This window comes from Melospiza georgiana, chromosome 23, assembly GCF_028018845.1.
Source record: "Melospiza georgiana isolate bMelGeo1 chromosome 23, bMelGeo1.pri, whole genome shotgun sequence".
Taxonomy (NCBI): domain Eukaryota; kingdom Metazoa; phylum Chordata; class Aves; order Passeriformes; family Passerellidae; genus Melospiza; species Melospiza georgiana.
This window is the reverse complement of record NC_080452.1, coordinates 7,514,459-7,532,829: the sequence shown is the minus strand read 5'-3', so window position 1 is coordinate 7,532,829 and position 18,371 is coordinate 7,514,459. Positions and strand designations below refer to the sequence as shown.

Sequence of the window (18,371 nt, the reverse complement as noted above, 5' to 3'; positions counted from 1 at the left end):
CCTGCTGGGTCCATTCCACCTGGGAGGACAAACCAATCCAGTTCATTCCTTTCCTTTTTCCCCCCAGGTTTATCCTACCGATGGCTCCTGAATGAGTTCCCCAATTTCATCCCGGCCGACGGGAGACGTTTCATCTCCCAGACCACCGGCAACCTCTACATTGCCAAGACGGAGGCCTCAGACCTGGGCAACTACTCCTGCTTTGCCACGAGCCACATGGACTTCATCACCAAGAGCGTCTTCAGCAAGTTCTCCCGCCTCAGCCTGGCTGCAGAGGGTCAGTGCTCTTGGGTTGTCCCAAAAATGCCAGTTCTTATGGGAAAAATTCAAATTAATAAATGCCGCAAAGCATTTGGGGGACAGTGCCCAAGTCATCATCCAGCCTCTCTTAAGAGCTTCAAAAATATGGATGGGCTGGTATGGGAGGGAAGCAGCTCTCTCTCCAAGATTCCCTGTTTCCACTCCATCTGTGCGGTTTCTCTATTTTTAAAGGATAATTCTGGTACAGGGAAAAGGGAATTAAAGAAGAGGAAGGCCTGGATGGACATGGATTGGAGCAACCTGGGACAGTGGAAAGTGTCCCTGTCCATGGCATGGGTGGAACTGGATGGGCTTTAAGGACCTTCCAACCCAAACCATTCCAGGATCCTGGGGAATCCAGAATTCTCAGGAATTGTGGAGCCTTGAGATGTTATAAAAGAGATTTTTAGAGACTTCAGCAAGAGCTGTCTGAAAAAGAAAATGAAACCTCTGTCCCCTCACCCAAACGGGTTGGGAAGTCACCTCATGGCTCCCTCTGCCCTTTGAGACCCCCCCCCCCCCCCCCGGGTGGCATTTTGGTGTCACCCAGGTGCCCTGAGCGGTGTTTTCCCCATGGCAGATGCCAGGCAGTTCCCACCCAGCATCAAGGCCAAGTTCCCTGCGGACACCTACGCTCTGACCGGGCAGGTGGTGACCCTGGAGTGCTTCGCCTTTGGGAAGTGAGTGCAGCTCTGTGTGGATCGGCATCGGGATTGGGATCAGGATTGGGATGGGGATTGGGATGGGATGGGATGGGGAGGGAATGGCAGAACTTCCACACCTCCAATGGAAGACCAGAGATGGAGGGAAATGGGAAAAGGGAGGAGCTGACCAAAGCAAAGACCCAGTGGGACAGGACCAGGGTGGCCACACGGGGATTGAGCTCAGCCCGGGTTCACCAGCTTGGCTTTTCCGCAGCCCCGTGCCCCGGATCAAGTGGAGGAAGCTGGATGGGCCACAGTCCTCCAAGTGGATCGGCAGCGAGCCCCTGCTGCAGATCCAGCAGGCTGGATTTGAGGATGAGGGGACGTACGAGTGCGAGGCGGAAAACTCCAAAGGGAGGGACACCCACCAGGGCCGCATCATCATCCACGGTAATGCATCCAAACTCGTCCCTTATCCAAGGGGACACACCCAAACTCATCCCTTATCCAAGGGGACACCAAACTCATCCCTTATCCAAGGGGACACACCCAAACTCATCCCTTATCCAAGGGGACACACCCAAACTTGTCTCTTATCCAAGGGGACACCAAACTCATCCCTTATCCAAGGGACACACCCAAACTCGTCTCTTATCCAAGGGGACACACCCAAACTCATCCCTTATCCCAAGGGACACACCCAAACATGTCCCTTATTCAAGAGGACACACCCAAACTCATCCCTTATCCCAAGGGACACACCCAAACATGTCCCTTATCCAAGGGGACACACCCAAACTCATCCCTTATCCAAGGGGACACACCCAAACTCATCCCTTATCCAAGAGGACACACCAAACTCATCCCTTATCCAAGCGGATGCACCAAACTTGTCCCTTATCCAGGACACAACCAAACGTGTCCCTTACCCAAGAGGACACATCCAAAAATGTGTCCTTCACCCAGGGAACAGATTAAACATGTGTTCTTCATCCAAAGAACACATTAAACACATGTCCTTCACCCAAGGAGCACATCTAAACATGTGTCCTTCACCCAGAGAACACATTTTAACTTCCCAAGGTGCCCCAGGCAATGGTCCAAGGCTTTGGGACTAAAACCACCCCCTCTAATCCTGCCCCTTCCCAGCCCTAATTAAAGGTGTTGCAAAGCCCCAACCAAGACCTGCGGGGATCAGGGAAACCTTTCCTTGATGGGCACATTTGGGCTGTGGCAAAGAAAGAGAGAGAGAGAGCTCTTAACAGGCTCTAAAATCACCACAGCAAACATCAGGGAACCAGGGAAGGAAGGAGAGTGCTAAAAATCAAACTTGGCTTGTGCTCAAGATCCTCTCCAAGCCTGAGGAGCTCCCACCAGGGGTAACGCTCCGAGCTGTTGAGCAGATCTAATCAAGTTAAAAAACTTAAGCTGGTTACCTCATCCTGATCCCAGTTTTTCCTGAAGTTCAGGAATGGCCTGAAGCTGAGAGAAGGAAGGTTCAGAGGAGATTTCAGGAAGAAATTCTTTACTGTCAGAGGGTGAGGCCCTGGCACAGGGTGGATGGGGATGGTGGCACAGGGGCTGTGGCATTTCCCATTCATGGAAGTGTTCCAGGCCAGGCTGGACAGGACTTGGAGCAAGCTGGGATGATGGAAGGTGTTCCTGCCCAAGGCACTGGGGGATCTTGAAGTTCCTTTCCAATCCAAACCATTCCATGATTTGATGGTTCAGGAATGGCTGAATTTACTCTTAAGAAGAGAAACCAATTCCTCGGCCCTGGACTCTGCCCTGATCTTGCACAGCAGGACCCGGCCGTGCCTCTCACTGCACAAAAGGCCGGGGCTGTTCCTGTGGCAGATCCCGCTGTGCCAACGACTGTGCCGGCAGCGCTGGCACCAGGACATCCTTCTGCCAGCCTGGCACTGCCACCTCTCAGCTGAGCTCCTTGGCTCTGCCCTCTCTCTCTTGTCCCCTGCAGCCCAGCCCGACTGGCTGGACGTGATCTCGGACACCGAGGCCGACATTGGCTCCGACCTGCGCTGGAGCTGCGTGGCTTCGGGCAAGCCCCGGCCCACGGTGCGGTGGCTGCGGGATGGGCAGCCCCTGACGTCCCAGGTACCCCCCCAGCCAGCTCTGACCCCGCTCCTCCAGCCCCAGCCCCTCCTCCTGCCTCGCTCCTGCATCCCTGCCCCGGTTCTCACCCTGCATCCCTCCTCCATGTGCCCCCATCGGGCTGCGAAGCGACGGCACCATCCCCGAATCCCCTCTCCCGGCGCTGCCATCCCAGCCATTGCTTCGAGCAGCTGCAGGGACTCACAGCCGGCCAGCAGGGAGGACAAACAGCCCCTCGTGCCTGTCCTGGTGTCACCTGCACGCTGCTGCTCAGGTGTCTCGGCAAGCAGAGCACGGCGACGGGGGGGAGTGACCGCACAGACATGAAAACAATTCCTGAGTTTTCCCCCATGGAAAACCAGGCCACCCCAAGGAGTCTGTGATGAAACTCAACCCTGACCCAGCTGAGGACTGAGTTCCATTTTAATTTTTTTGTTTTTCTCATCTAATGGGTTCATCCTCTTGTTTGCACAGAACCGCATCGAAGTGAGCGGTGGAGAGCTGAGATTTTCCAAGCTAGTCCTGGAGGACTCTGGCATGTATCAGTGTGTGGCTGAGAACAAGCATGGCACAGTTTATGCAAGTGCTGAATTAACAGTGCAAGGTAATTCCTCCTTTCCCAGAGCTCTGGGTTCCAATGGCACACTGAAAAAAAATCTCTTCCTAATATCCTGATGTGATCCTGATGTTGTGATGTTGCAGCGAGATAAGAGCAGGCAAAAACTGCTCTGCTCACCACTGAAATGGCTGCTGGTTCAACAAGACACTGTGCTAGCCTTCAAATTCTAAATCCTGTGTAAATTTTGTGTGAAAGTGGAAAAAAAAATCTGTTTAGCCACAGGAAGTGGACAGGACACCCAGCAGCAGCACTACAGCCTCTCTTCCACTATAAATTCCTCTTTTTTGGAGGAAAGAGGGAAAAAAAAAAAAAAATTTCAGCCTTCATTCCACCCGGTTTGATAGATGGTGACTCGAGCTGAACTACTGCCAAACTTGTTTCACGTTAGTCCAAAAGTTTATCTCCTCGTGGAGATGCCAAAGATAAATTAAAGGCCCTGAGCACCAACTGCTCAACATTAACACACCGAGGCCAACAGGTAAATCCCGATTCCATCTGCAATTCCAGGAGGAGTTTCAGGCAAGCTGGATGTCTGCGTTGGTCAGGATATTGAAGAGATTATCCTCGACATGTTCCAAAGCAGCTGTTGTTGTGTCTCTCAAAGACCTTGCACTTGTTAGGGTCATTCCCATCGCTCCGTCCCACTCGTGTGCCACATAATTCCTGCCTGGCAGGCATCAGGATCCACCCTTGGCAGCCGAGGAATTCCTCCCTTATCCCGCTCTCCAGACTCTGCCTCGCTTCTCTTACCGAGCCATCCAACAAACAAATCAATTCCCACTCGCACGGCGCTGAAATTCCCCCCAGGCCAGCGTTTCTAATCGTGCCTTAATCCTCTCTTTTTATCCCTGTAGCCTTAGCTCCAGATTTTAGACTAAACCCGGTGAAGCGCCTGATCCCGGCAGCCCGCAGTGGGAAGGTCATCATCCCGTGCCAGCCACGAGCAGCACCAAAAGCCACCGTGCTCTGGACCAAAGGGACAGAACTCCTGGTCAACAGCAGCAGGTAGCAGCACAGAGTCAGCTTCCACCTAGAAAACGTAGCTGAAATAATTTTATTTTCTTTAACAGAAGACTGGACTCGATGATCCAAAAGTGCTGCTGGCTCCCTGAATTTTGTTACTCCTCTAATTTCTCCTTTAGCAAACTCCTACACAATATTTTCTGCCTGATTTTGTCTCTGGTTTCTCCAAAATCAGTGGAAATTCCCAAATGTCCAGTGGACATTTTAACATTCCTTTGTGTGGCTCCTCCTCCTTTGCAGGGTGACGATTACGGTGGATGGGACCCTGATCCTGCAGAACATCAGCAAATCCGATGAGGGAAAATACACCTGCTTTGCTGAGAACTTCATGGGCAAAGCCAACAGCACTGGAATCCTCTCTGTCCGAGGTAGGGATGATCATTTGGGGGTCAATCAAGCAAGAAACAGCCAAAAATGAATGATATGAGGTTTCTTCTCTCGTTACACTCCCAAAAACCAGAATAATCAGGGAATCAAAGTGATTTCAGGTGGAGCAGCAAAACTTCTGCCTGACCTGCCAACAAACAGCCCTGGAGCAAAGCGTTTCCATTTCCTAGTCCCTCCTCTTCCTCCCGTGAAGCTCCAGCTGTTGGAATGGGATGAGGAGCTGGAGGGGATGGTTTGGGTGCTGAGATGGGGATGTTCATTGCTAATCACCCTTCCCGCTCGTTCCCTGCAGATGCCACCAAGATCACGCTGGCACCATCGAGCGCCGACATCAACGTGGGTGAGAACCTCACCCTGCAGTGCCACGCGTCCCATGACCCCACCATGGACCTCACTTTCACCTGGTCCCTGGATGATTTCCCCATCGACTTTGACAAGTCCGAGGGGCACTACCGGCGAGCCAGCGCGGTGAGTCCAGAGGGAATTCCGGACCACCCAAAAGGGTGGAAAATGAATTCCACACTCGTTGTTTGTGTGTTTGTGTCCATCAAAGGTTCTCCATCACTTTGCCCAGAGTGGTTGTGAATTCCACATGCCTGGAAGTGTCCAAGGCCAGGTTGCATGGGGCTTGGAGCAACCTGGGATAGTGGAGGGTGTCGCTGGCCGTGGCTGGGGTAGAAGAGGATGGGCTTCAAGATCCTTCCCAATTCAAGCCATTCCATGATTCCATGGTCATTCCCCTCCTAAACTGGAGGAGAAAGGGAAAGGCCTGTGGATAAAGGGAGGCAGAGATCACCCAGTGATCCCTCAATGATGGATCAATGACCCCTCATTGATCACTCAATAATCAATCAGTGATCACTCAACGTTCAATGATCACTTAATGTTCATTCAATGTTCAGTCAATGATCACTTAATGATCACTCAATGATCATCAATGACCACTCATTCATCACTCAATGATCAATCAATGATCACTCAACAATCAATCAGGGATCATTTAATGGTCACTCAATGATCACTCATTGATCATTCATTGGTCACTCAATGATCACTCAATGATCGCTCAATGTTCACTCAACCATCACTAAATGATCGCTCATTGATTGCCGAGCAGTCACTCATTGATCACTCATTGGTCACTCATTGATCACCATCCCAAGCCAAACAGACCCAGCACAGCCTCAGCCTTGGCCAGCACTGGATCCATCCAAGATCCATCCAGCTCCATACCCCTGGGGGAATCTTTTCCCATCTCCCTCCTCTCCACCTCCACCACTGCCCACCCACCCAAACCCACCCCACACTGGATTCTGGCCAGCGACCGGTCACCTTCTGGCGCTGTCCCCATCGTGCTGTCCCCTTGCCCTGCAGAAGGAGGCCATTGGGGACCTCAGCATCTCCAACGCGCAGCTGCGGCACTCGGGGCGTTACACCTGCACGGCCCAGACCGTGGTGGACAGCGCGTCCGAGTCAGCCACGCTCACCGTCAGAGGTAATTCCTGTGGGAACGTTCCCTGCTCCTGGCAAACCCAGAGCAATGACATGGCCTGTGCCATCAGCTGCTCTGTTACCACCTCACACCCAATAGTTCCATTATAAGGCCCAGTGGGTTTTATTTTCACCCAAAACTTGGGTTTGATCATCTTGGAGGTCTTTTCCAACCTTTCCAACAAAGCTGAGGAGCTTTTCCAGAGGCTAAAGCTGGTGGTGAGGCTTCTCACCTTCCAGAAAAGAAAGGCCTAATGTGAATTTAGGACTTGCACAATGCACAGAGTGACAAACCTCCAGATTTTCCATGCCAGTGACACATTCTCCATGTCCCCAGGACCTCCAGGCCCACCTGGAGGGGTGGTGGTGAGGGACATTGGTGACACCAGCGTCCAGCTGAGCTGGAGCCGTGGCTTCGACAACCACAGCCCCATCGCCAGGTACCTCATCGAGGCCCGGACCCTCCTGTCCAACCAATGGAAGCAGATGCGCACCAGTGAGTGTCCCCACAGTGGCACCAGTGACACACCGAGGCCACCGGCCAGCCCTGGCTCCGTGCTGCTCCTCGCTCCATTCCTTCCCCTCTGGTGCTGTTGGATTTTACAGATCCCATAAACATCGAGGGCAACGCAGAGACGGCGCAGGTGGTGAACCTCATCCCGTGGATGGATTACGAGTTCCGGGTCCTGGCCAGCAACATCCTGGGAATTGGGGAGCCCAGTCTGCCCTCCAGCAAAATCCGCACCAAGGAAGCAGGTGGGTGTGGAGACAAGCCCAGGTCCCATTTCCCTGCCCAGGATGGTCCCAAGGGATGAATCATCTCCTGGAGAGCTCCCAGAGCTGAGGCCACCACAGGATTTTCCATCTTTTTGCCCATTTCTGTATCAAAGACGAGCAGGGTTAGAGTTGCACTTGCCAGCACTGCATCCAGCTGGGAATGTTTGTTCCATGTCAATCTGCTTGGACAGAAAGGATGGGAGAACAGCAGGAGAACCTCACCCAATCCACCAAATGCAAACCAGCTTCTTCCTAATAAAACTCCCCTCCACATCCCTGATTTTGAGCTCCATCCTTGTCCCCTTGGACACAAAATCCTTGTCCCTAAATCCCCTGGTCAGGCACAAGCTGGAATTACACAGAGCCCAGTCCTTTCCTGGGAGCTGTCCCATTTGGTGTCACACCATGTTTGTGTTCCTCTCCATCGCTCCCACCTCTTTAACTCAAACTCTGCTTTATTTTGGGGACCTCACAGCACCGACGGTGGCACCATCTGGGCTCGGCGGCGGCGGAGGGGCTCCCAACGAGCTCATCATCACCTGGACGGTGAGTTGGGAACAGGGAAAGCACCAAGGTGGGACCATGTGGCGTTTTTGGGGGGAAATCAGTGCTGCCATCCCAGTTTGGACACGGGGTTGAGCCAAGGGCTGGTTTGGATGCACCAAGCGCCCATTTCCTTCAGGAAATCAGCACCACAGTCCCAGTTTGGACATGGGATGAGCCAAGGGCTGGTTTGAATGGACCAAGCACACATTCCCTTTGGGAAATCAGTGCCACAGTCCCAGTTTGGAAACAGGATTGAGCCAAGGACTGGTTTGGATGGACCAAATGCAGACTTCCCTCAGGAAATCAGCATCACCATCCCAGTTTGGACACAAAGCTGAGCCAAGGGCTGGTTTAGATGGACCAAGCACACATTTCCTTTGGGAAATCAGTTCCAGTGTCCCAGTTTTGAAACAAGGATGGTTTGGATGCACCAAGGGCTGGTTTGGATGCACCAAGCAACATTTCCTTGGGAATCAGTTCCAGTGTCTCAGTTTGGACACAGAGTTGAGGTTTGGTTTGGATGGACCAAGTGCACATTTCCTTGGGAAATCAGTGCCACCATCCCAGTTTGGGCACAGGAATGGTTTGGATGCACCAAGGGCTGGTTTGGATGCACCAAGCGCAGATTTCCTTTGGGAAATCAGGGCCACCATCCCAGTTTGGACATGGGGTTGAGCCAAGGGCTGGTTTGGATGGACCAAGCACAGATTTCCTTCAGGAAATCAGCACCACCATCCCAGTTTGGATAAGCCAAATCCCAGTTTGGACAGACCAAGACTCTCTCTCTCTTCCCAGCCGACGCTGCGCGACTACCAGAACGGGGAGGGCTTTGGGTACATCGTGTCCTTCCGGAGGAAGGGCAGCCAGGCCTGGCTGAGGGCGCGGGTGCCGCACGCCGAGTCGCTGCACTTCGTGTACCGCAACGAGAGCATCGCCCCCTACACCCCCTTCGAGGTGAAGATCAGGGCCTACAACAACAAAGGGGAGGGCCCCGAGAGCCTCACGGCCATTGTGTACTCAGCAGAGGAAGGTAAAGAGCAGCAGGAGAGCTGGGAATGTTCACCTGGAGAGGAGAAGGCTCCAGGGACAGCTCAGAGCCTCTCCCGGTGCCTGAGGGGGCTCCAGGAGAGCTGGAGAGGGATTTGGGACAAGGGATGCAGGGACAGGACACAGGAATGGCTCCCACTGCTAGAGGGCAGGGATGGATGGGACTTGGGATGGATTTTTTCCCTGTGAGGGTGGGGAGCTGGGATGGAATTCTCAGAGAAGTTGTGGCTGCCTCTGGATCCCTGGAAGTGTTCAAGGTCAGGCTGGATGGTGCTTGGAGCAGACTGGGACAGTGGGAAGTGTCCCTGCCATGGCAGGGGTGGCACTGGATAAGCCTTAAGGTCTCTTCCACCCAAACCATTCCACAACAGCACAGACTCAGAATTCCCAGTTTTGTCCAACCCACTGCCTTTCCCCGGCCAGACCCCTGTATATCCGTGTCCATCCAGGAGCTCAGACACTCCTTTGGCTCCTCTACTCCTTCAAACTCCAGAGTGAGGATCCGCTAAGCCCAGCCCGGCTGCCCCACAGCCTCGGGGCAGACACGGATCCCAGAGCTCACAGCTGTGGCCCTGCTTGTCCCCCTAAGTCCCTAAATCCCTTACACCAGCTGTCTGCCAGGGGATGACACTCTGGGAAAACCTTTTGTTCCCGATGGGCCCAAAGTCAGGAAAAGGATTTTATTCCTCTCTTTCAGAACCCAAAGCGGCTCCTTACAGGGTGATTGCCAAGTCTGTCCTGTCCTCGGAGATGGATGTGTCCTGGGAGCCTGTGGAGCAGGGAGAAATGACCGGAGTGCTTTTGGGATACGAGGTAGGAGATTCCAATGGGAATAGGAGACCCCAGCAAGGAAAATTCCCCCGGGTTATGTGAGGTGAAAGGAAACAGCATTTTGATTCCAGAGGTTGGGGGATAATTCTCCCACCACGTGGTTCTAATGGGGCTGGCACTGCTCTCTCAGGAGAGATTAAAGGGAATCATCCCATTCTTCCTGCCTGCCTTTCCTGGGAGGCTGTGGCCTCATTCCTGGGCGCACACAAAGCAAAACACATGGAAACAAACACCCAAAGTTCCTTCAGCGTGGGCTGATTTGGGATTTGCAGATCTCCCCTTCCTAAACCCATCCCGTCCTTTTCCACACAGATCCGGTACTGGAAGGACGGGGACAAGGAGGAGGCGGCTGACAGAGTGAGGACAGCGGGCCTGGTGACATCGGCCCATGTCACCGGCCTGAACCCCAACACCGACTACCACGTGTCAGTGCGAGCCTACAACCGGGCAGGGACCGGCCCCCCCAGCCCTGCCACCAACGTCACCACCACGAGACCTCGTGAGTGAGCCCTGACCCCTCTGCCTTCCACAGGATCCCCCAAAACCCCCCAGACTTTGATCTTTTGATGTCCCCTGAATGGTGACAGCTCAGGGGATGGCTGGGACCAGCACAGCCTTCTCCTCCTGCCTCCTTGATTTACCCAATCCTGTCTGGTTTTGCATCCCTCAGCACCAAAAAGGCCACCTGGGAACATCTCCTGGACCTTTTCCGGCTCCACAGTGAGCATCAAGTGGGACCCCGTGGTGGCCAAGGCAGACGAGTCGGCGGTGACGGGGTACAAGGTGAGGCCAGCGAGGCTGGGATTCTCCTGGAGGTGATCCAAGGAAGTCACAGGGAATGGGAGCTCAGCATTCCCTGTTCCCACAGATGCTCTACAGGCAGGATTCCCACTCGGCCCCCACCTTGTACCTGGCCAGCAAGAGCCAGATCGACATCCCCATCCCTGAGGATTTCACTCACGCCTTCGTCCAGATCAGGGTCACCGGGCCCGGCGGGGACGGGACTCCAGCAGAAGTTCACATCCTCAGGAACAGCGGTACCTGTGCTCCTCTGGCCACACCCACCCTGCTGACCACACCCCCTTCAACTGACCACACCCATCCACGTGCTCCTCTGACCACACCCACCCAGACCACACCCATTCAACTGACCACACCCTCCAATGTGCTCTTTCAGCCACACCTGGCCCTCTGACCACACCCACACCACTGACCACACCCACTCCCCCTTCCAGGGCCACGGGTTTTAGGTTCAGATTTTGGAACTGGTAATTTCTGGAATTAGTCCTTTCTGGAATTGTTTTCTCCTGGAATCAGGCTTGTGCCGTTCACTCATAGGAATTCCTGACTCTTCTCCTCCCCACTCCTCTCCCCAAACCCATTCCAGCCTGACCCAGCTTTAGGATTTGCAGCCTCCAGACCCCACAACTCCCAACTTCCCAAGAGTTACCACCTAAAAAACCATCTAAGTTTTCCACCAAGAGTGAAACCCCATTTCTGTGGGGCCACAGCTCCATCAAATTCCCTAAATCCAGGGGCAAATTCCCAGCGCCCACCCCCAAATTCCTGCTCCCAGCACTCCCAGGAGTTTCACCAGCACCAAACACACCAAAAACCCCACAAAACCTCCCTTAATTCCCTATTCCCTGTTTTTTCCAGGGACGAGCATGATGGTGGAGGACTCAGGGATGAGGCCAGCGCCACACGTCGTGGTCGTCACCACCAACTCCCTGCTGATGGTGGCCCTGATCAGCTCCCTGGAGCTCTGACCTCGGCTCCTCCCCGTCCCATGGGAACAACGCAAATCCCATGGGAACAACACCAAATCCCATGGGAACAACACCAATCCCATGGGAACAACACCAAATCCCATGGGAACAACACCAAATCCCATGGGAACAACACCAATCCCATGGGAACAACACCAATCCCATGGGAACAACACCAAATCCCATGGCAACAACACCAAATCCCATGGGAACAACACCAATCCCATGGGAACAACACCAAATCCCATGGGAACAACACCAATTCCATGGGAACACCACCAATCCCACTTCGGGGCAGCACCGCAGGGAGAGGATTGGAAGATTGGACCACGTGGTTGGAAGGGAGGAAGAAATTAAAAACAGCTTTTCTTTTTTTTTTGGTTTTGAGGAACAAAAGCTTTCATACAAGACGTGGGTCTCTTTAACTGATTAAATGTTTTTTAAGGAAAACGAAGAAAATGAGGAATTCTCCGGGAATTCTGCAGCCAGCTGCCCCCGCCCTCACTGTATCCATAGGTTTTCTGCCTTACTGAAGCCATGTATGAGATAACCAGACTGCTAAATTTGACTTTTTTTTTAACTCTGTACAGTGAATTCCGTGGGGGGACGGGGACTGAGGAGTTCAGGGAGCAGCATGTCCCACACCCATCCCACCACAGCCAGCTCGGAGCATTCGTGGGATGGGATTGATCCCTTTTCCCCACAAAAAAGAACCAAATCCTGCAGGAACCAGCCCAAGGAGAAAAACCCACGGGAGGGACGAGCTCTGCCCCAGCCTGAAAAGCTTTTTTTACTACTCTGGTGTTCACTTGCAGCCCCAGCCTGGTGCTTGTCTCAGCTGTGAGGTGCAAATTCCGTGTTTTCCCATATCCCACGTGCTTTTGGGGTGGATTTGTCACCCTGTTTGCCTCTTTGGGAAAAAGGGAACCTTTCCCAGAATCCTTAATTTGGGCAGCAAACATCCTTAATGTTGACACCGGAGGTGTCAACAAATCCAATTTCAGAGGGGCTCAAAGAAGGAATTTTTTAAAAAATGACAAAATTAAAACAGGAATGGGAGACTCCAGGAAGCCACCACTGGGACAAGAAGGAAAAATTGCACTCGGATTCATCTCCCTGCACTGAGAATTCACCCAGCCAAAATTCCAGGCTTGGATTGGGACTGCAAAGGCTGAGATCCAGCCAGGAAGAGGCTCTGGATTCCAGCTCCGACGGCTGCCGGACATCCCAAGGAAATTCCGGGGTGCTGAGGAGCCCCCTCCACTCCAGAGGCTGGGAAAAGCAGGAATGCTGAGCTGAGCACCCACAGGACTGGCTGGGAATCGATGTTGCCTGTTGAAATCTCTGTCTCCCAGTAAAGCAGTTGACCAAAGTTAACGAGAAGTGCTTGGTGTTGCTGCTGGTTCCATCCCAAGGCGGGTTTTAGGGATTTTCCCTGGCTCTGATTCCTCAATCCCAGACAAAACCGTGCCAGCCTGGGCAATCCCAACCCTGGAATTTCCTGGCTGGGCCCGGATGTGCAGTTTTCCCTTTAAATGCCAATTTTTAGCCCAGGTGGTGGCAGGGAAATCCCTCTCCAGACAGGGCAGCTCAGGCTTTGTTAAGCCCTGTTTTGGGCAGCCCCTTCTGCCATTCCGTATATCCAGGGTTGGGAGAGCCACGGGGAGGGATCTGCACCTCCAAATCCAGCATTTGCACCTCGGGAAATGACAAAGATCTGCGTTTTTGGCTTGGAATGCTCCTTAAAACCTCTCAGGAGGTTCCTAAAATACAGCCCAGGGGTTAAAGGTGTGCAGGGCCAGGGAGAGAAGTGGAATTCGGGGGATTTGGAGGGAGGATGGAGAGAGGGAAGGATGAAGGAATGATGGAGAGAGGGAAAAATGAAGGATGAATATAGAGAGGGAAGTCTGAAGGATAGAGAGAGGGAAGGATGGAAAGAAGGATGAGAAGGATGGAGAGAAGGAAGGATGAAGTGAAGGATGGGAAGGATGAAGGATGAAGGATGGAGAGAGGGAAGTTTGAAGGATAGAGAGAGGGAAGGAGCCCTGGCCAACCCCAGCCTCTGGTGATCCCAAAGGTCCCGGAGTTCAGAGCAGAGAGACATTTTTTCCTAATTTTCTGCCCTTTACAGTGGGAATTCATGGGCAGCGATTAAGAAAAGATTGTTTTGCAGGGAGAGAGGGGAAAAATGAGGGATAAAAAGGGGTTTTACTTCCCTACTTGCACCAACCTCTGCTATTCCTTTTTCATTCCTTCTCCCTTCCTTCACCTGTTATGATAAACATCCCCCAAACCTTAATACCCCTTCAAAAATCAAAGAGAACCCCCTAAAAAAAACCCCATTAAAGGCCCTTTGTGACAGCTGGACCCCAGTGGCCGTCCCAGCCCTCGGTCTCCAAATAAAAACTCCAATTATGGATTCATTTTCCCTGCTCTGAGCATCTGGCTCCCCTCAGAAATTACAAAACCCCGCAATCCAAAGATGAAGGAGATTTTTGGCTCCCGCTCTGACCCCCCCCAGCAGAGCTGGAGCTTTCATCCCGCTGGATTTGGGAATCCCAGCTGGGCCCAAGACACTGAAATTTCCATGACAAAGAGCAGAGAGGCTCCTGCAGATGGGGCAGCTCTGGACCATTAACTCCCAGCCCGCTGTGATGGGTCATTCCCGATTTTTCCATGTTCAGGAGGTGAAAAAAACCCTCTGGGAATCAGCTCTGGGAAGTGCCTGGTTTGGTTTTCATTTAAATAAATAAAATTTTTTCCCTCCATACCCATGTTTTTCAGTATCAAAGCATTTTTGTGTCATTCTGGTGAAAGGAAAAATCATGGACAACCCCAAGAATCCCATCCTGAATTCCTAATCCAGGCTCCAAAGTGGCCAAAAATATTAATTTATAAACTGTGTCTTTTGCAAATAAATTCTAAATATATCATTGAATATTTATGGGATCCATGGAACGTCCCGAGTTGGAAGGGGAGGATCACCAAAATCCAACTGTGGACAACCCAAAGAATCCCATTCTGAATTCCTGAATTCCTAAGCCAGGCTCCAAAGCAGCCAAAATATTCAATAATAAATATTGAATTATTGCAAATAAATTTTAAGTATCCCATTAAATAGTTATGGGATCCATGGAATGTCCACAATTGGAAGGAGACGATCACCAAAATCCAGCTGTGGATTTTGGAAAGGGAGGATCACCAAAATACAATTGTGGATGACCCAAAGAATCCCATTCTTAATTCCTGAATTCTTAATCCGGGCTCCAAAGTGGCCAAAAGTATAAATTTATAAACTGTGTCTTTTGCAAATAAATTTCAAATATCCCGTTAAATAGTTATGGGATCCATAGAACGTCCACAATTGAAAGGGGAGGATCACCAAAATCCAACTGTGGATGACTTGAAGAATCCCATTCTGAATTCTTAATCCAGGCTCCAAAATAGCCAAAAATATTCAATAATAAGCTGTGTCTGTTGCAAATAAATTCTAAATATCTCAATAAATACTTATGGGATCCATGGAATGTCCTGAGTTGGAAGGATCACCAAAACCCAACAACGGATGATCCCAAGATTCTCACCCTGAATTCCTGATCCTAACAAAGAGCCAAAGACGGGGAATTGCGTCAATCTCCGTTCATTTCTCGTGCTGCTCTTTTCCCGCAAATCCTGCCCAGGCAGCAGAGCCCAAGGCCAAACACAGTCCCCATGATCACCCCGCTCCCAATTCCCAGCACGACCTCGGAAAACCACTGCTTCTCCCAAAAACGCTCCCGGCGCCCCCGCGGCCCCGTGGCGTTTTCTGGCACTTCCAACCCTTTGGCCGCCAGCTGCTGCTCCCAAGTCAGGGATTTCTCGAAGTCCAGATTCACCAGATCCCTGGGGATCACCCTGAGGCCGAAGTAGATCCTCTTGACGAGCTGGAAGGAGCTCAGCACCTGCACGTCGCAGCGGTAGGTGCCGGAATGCGACTCCAGCACCGGCGAGAAGCTCAGGGAACGGCTGGGGTTGCTCAAGGGATGGAACAGGAGGTCGTTGGTGGTGATGAGCCCCCGGGCGAACTTCCAGGTGTAGCCGAAATTGGGTCCCTCCAGGCTGGCGGCGTCCCGGGAGAGGCAGGTGAGCTGGAGGGGTTTTCCCTCGGGAACGCTGAGGTGCTGCAGGCCGCAGATCCAATCGCTGAGGCAGCGCGAGCGCACCAGGGAGCAGTTGCGGTGCTCCCCGGCCGGGCTGACCTCGCACAGCCGCTCCTGCTTCACGCCCAGCCCGCAGGTGACGCTGCAGGGCGTGGAGTTCACCAGCACCATGGGCTTCAGCCGCACCGGGATGGACTCCACGCCTGGCGGGAGAGTCACGTCCAGCGCTGGTTCTGAGGGAGGCTCTGAGGGAAGCGCCGATCCCGATCTCACTTCTGAGGGAAGCTCCGATCCCGATGGAGGCCCTGAGCCTGGTTCTGAGGGAAGATCCGATCCTGATCTCACTTCTGAGGGAAGCTCAGACCCCAAGGGAAGATCCGATCTCAATCCCAGTTCCGAGCCCGGTTCTGAGGGAAGATCGGATCCCAATCCCGGTTCCGAGGACAGTTCTGAGCCTGGTTCCAAGGACAGTTCTGAGCCTGGTTCCAAGGGAAGCTCCAATCCTGCTCCTGAGGGAAGCTCTGATCTTGATCCCAAGGGAAGTTTTGATCTCACTCCCGAGGGAAGCTCCAATCCCGAGGGAAGCTCTGAGTGCGGTTCCAAGGGAAGCTCAGATCCTGCTCCCGAGGGAAGCTCTGATCCCGATCCCGAGGGAAGCTTCGATCCCGAGGGAAGCTTCGAGTACAACATCAAGGGAAGCTTCGAGTACAATCTCAAGGGAAGCTCTGACCTCGATCCCGAGGGAAGCTCTGATCCCGAGGGAAGCTTTGAGTGCAATCCCAAGGGAGGCTCTGATCCTGATCCCGAGGAACGCTCTGATCCGGATCCCAAGGGAAGCTCCAAGCCCATTTCCAAAGGAATCTCCATCCCCGGTTCCATGGGAAGCTCCATTCCCAGTTCCAAGGGAAGCGCCGCTGGAATGCACAGGGCACACAGCAGCATCACCACGATGGGGCTCTGCTCCATCTCCCAGGTGCTTCTGTGTCTGGGTTCAGCACTCCGAACCCCCCGGAATCATTCCATGAATCTTCCAGGTCCTTCAGGATGTCCCTGACATCCCACCAGACCTAATCCTTCCACCTGGGAAAAATCCTCCCGGATGTGGAGCTGGAGGCACAAGTAAAAAAAGACACAGCAAGGCATTACTGGATCCAGCCGGGTGGGAATTCAAGGAATTCCGTCGGGAATGCTCTTTGAACAGGACAGGAGGATGTTCTGATCCATTGGATCCAATCCAACTCTGCCCAAATTCCATCAGTTTTGGGTGTGTTCGGCAATTTCAGAGTGAAATTCTCTCCTCTCTGTAAGACTCCCATCATTATTTTTGATGGGTTTCATTTTGGATGGATTCCCACTGGAAAAGGAGCGGCTCCAGTTTCATTTTCCCACCAAACTCCGAATTTCCAGCAGGAATTACTGCTGGAATCTCCCAAATAATGGAGGAAATCCCAAAACCCCAATTCCTCATGGAGGCCCTGTCCAATCCTCACTTATACAAACATATCCCAGTGTGGAGCACTCCCCAAATCCAACCCCAACATTCCAACCTCTACTGGGGCTGATCCATGGAAATCCAGGGTGGTCTGAGCCTGGTGGGCTCTGGTCACTCCGTGTCCACACCAGGCCCTGGAGCTGTTCCCATGGGAGCAGCTCTGATGTCACAGACGGGGCACAACAGCCCCAAACATTCCAAGGAAGAACCCTCAGGAAGGTCCAGCAAATCCTGAGGGCCCCAGAAGCTCTGGGTGAGGTTCTGGATGAAATTCCCAGCCTTGGAAGGAGCCACAGGAGTTGGGAGAGCTCTCAGAGCCCTCATTCCTGAGGGATCTGACCCCAAACCTTCACTGGTTGATCCACAAGAATCATTCTCACGCTGCCATCCCAGGAAAACGCTTGGAGAGGAGATTCAGTTGAGATCATGAGGTGTTCAAGCATCCCAAAAAAATCATGCACTGGTGAAGTGTTCTTCCCTGAAAAATCCGGGTTTTTGAAGGAGGAACTCCCCCCAGTTCTATGGAAACAAATCATGCACTGCTGAAGTGTTCTTCCCTGGAAAACCCAGGTTTTTGGATGGAGGAACTCCCCCCAGTTCTATGGAAACAAATCATGCACTGCTGAAGTGTTCTTCCCTGGAAAATCCGGGTTTTTGGATGCAGGAACTCCCCCAGTTCTATGGAATCATGTTCTCCATAGGTTCTGACCACAGTTTTATGGAAAAGGCATCCCATAATCAGAGTGTCCTGATGGGCATCCCTGGATTCCCACAGGGATTTGGGTTTGCTGAGTTCCTCTGCTTGTAATGAACATCTGGATCTATTTCCTTTCCTCACACTCCTCAAACTGAACTGAGGAATTCCCAAAGCTCCAGGAGGATTTTCCACCCCCAAATCCCCCCTGGAGCTGCCCTGCCCTCCCCTCTGTACTCAGGGATCTGGGAATTCCAGACTGCTTTGGGTGGGAAGGGACCTCAAAGCCCACCCATTCCACCATCCCAGGATGCTCCAAACCTCATCCAACCTGGCCTGGGACATTCCCCGGTCAGGAATTCCATTCCCTGAGCACTCAGGGTTTGGTTTTACTCCTCTCCCTTCACTAAAACCAACAAAAAATACCCTAAAAACCCCAAACACGGCGTGTTTGAAAGATTCCCAAATTCCAGCATGACAGGAACCCCCCAACTATTCCA

General features: G+C 52.6%; 2 protein-coding genes across 2 annotated transcripts in view; one reads left to right on the top strand and one right to left on the bottom strand.

Annotated features, from left to right (window-relative positions):
- Nucleotides 1–14,324, top strand: part of CNTN2 (contactin 2) — a 32,840-nt gene extending 18,516 nt beyond the window's left edge. Inside the window, exons 6-23 of the mRNA XM_058039642.1 lie at nucleotides 68–277; nucleotides 881–980; nucleotides 1,219–1,394; nucleotides 2,923–3,059; nucleotides 3,531–3,660; nucleotides 4,530–4,680; nucleotides 4,939–5,066; nucleotides 5,378–5,553; nucleotides 6,460–6,580; nucleotides 6,914–7,072; nucleotides 7,183–7,332; nucleotides 7,829–7,899; nucleotides 8,695–8,929; nucleotides 9,644–9,759; nucleotides 10,090–10,276; nucleotides 10,448–10,560; nucleotides 10,646–10,814; nucleotides 11,437–14,324. Coding sequence (XP_057895625.1) covers nucleotides 68–277; nucleotides 881–980; nucleotides 1,219–1,394; nucleotides 2,923–3,059; nucleotides 3,531–3,660; nucleotides 4,530–4,680; nucleotides 4,939–5,066; nucleotides 5,378–5,553; nucleotides 6,460–6,580; nucleotides 6,914–7,072; nucleotides 7,183–7,332; nucleotides 7,829–7,899; nucleotides 8,695–8,929; nucleotides 9,644–9,759; nucleotides 10,090–10,276; nucleotides 10,448–10,560; nucleotides 10,646–10,814; nucleotides 11,437–11,546 — 2,639 coding nt within the window. The 3' untranslated portion in view covers nucleotides 11,547–14,324. The remainder of the gene's footprint in view (nucleotides 1–67; nucleotides 278–880; nucleotides 981–1,218; nucleotides 1,395–2,922; nucleotides 3,060–3,530; nucleotides 3,661–4,529; nucleotides 4,681–4,938; nucleotides 5,067–5,377; nucleotides 5,554–6,459; nucleotides 6,581–6,913; nucleotides 7,073–7,182; nucleotides 7,333–7,828; nucleotides 7,900–8,694; nucleotides 8,930–9,643; nucleotides 9,760–10,089; nucleotides 10,277–10,447; nucleotides 10,561–10,645; nucleotides 10,815–11,436) is intronic.
- An 842-nt stretch (nucleotides 14,325–15,166) lies between these two features.
- Nucleotides 15,167–16,711, bottom strand: TMEM81 (transmembrane protein 81). The gene is made up of 2 exons (XM_058039901.1): nucleotides 16,588–16,711; nucleotides 15,167–15,891 (listed from the first exon to the last, which is right to left on the bottom strand). Exons 1-2 carry the CDS (start codon nucleotides 16,649–16,651, stop codon nucleotides 15,176–15,178), a joined length of 780 nt encoding a protein of 259 aa, XP_057895884.1. The 5' UTR covers nucleotides 16,652–16,711; the 3' UTR covers nucleotides 15,167–15,175.
- Between the last annotated feature and the right edge of the window lie 1,660 nt (nucleotides 16,712–18,371).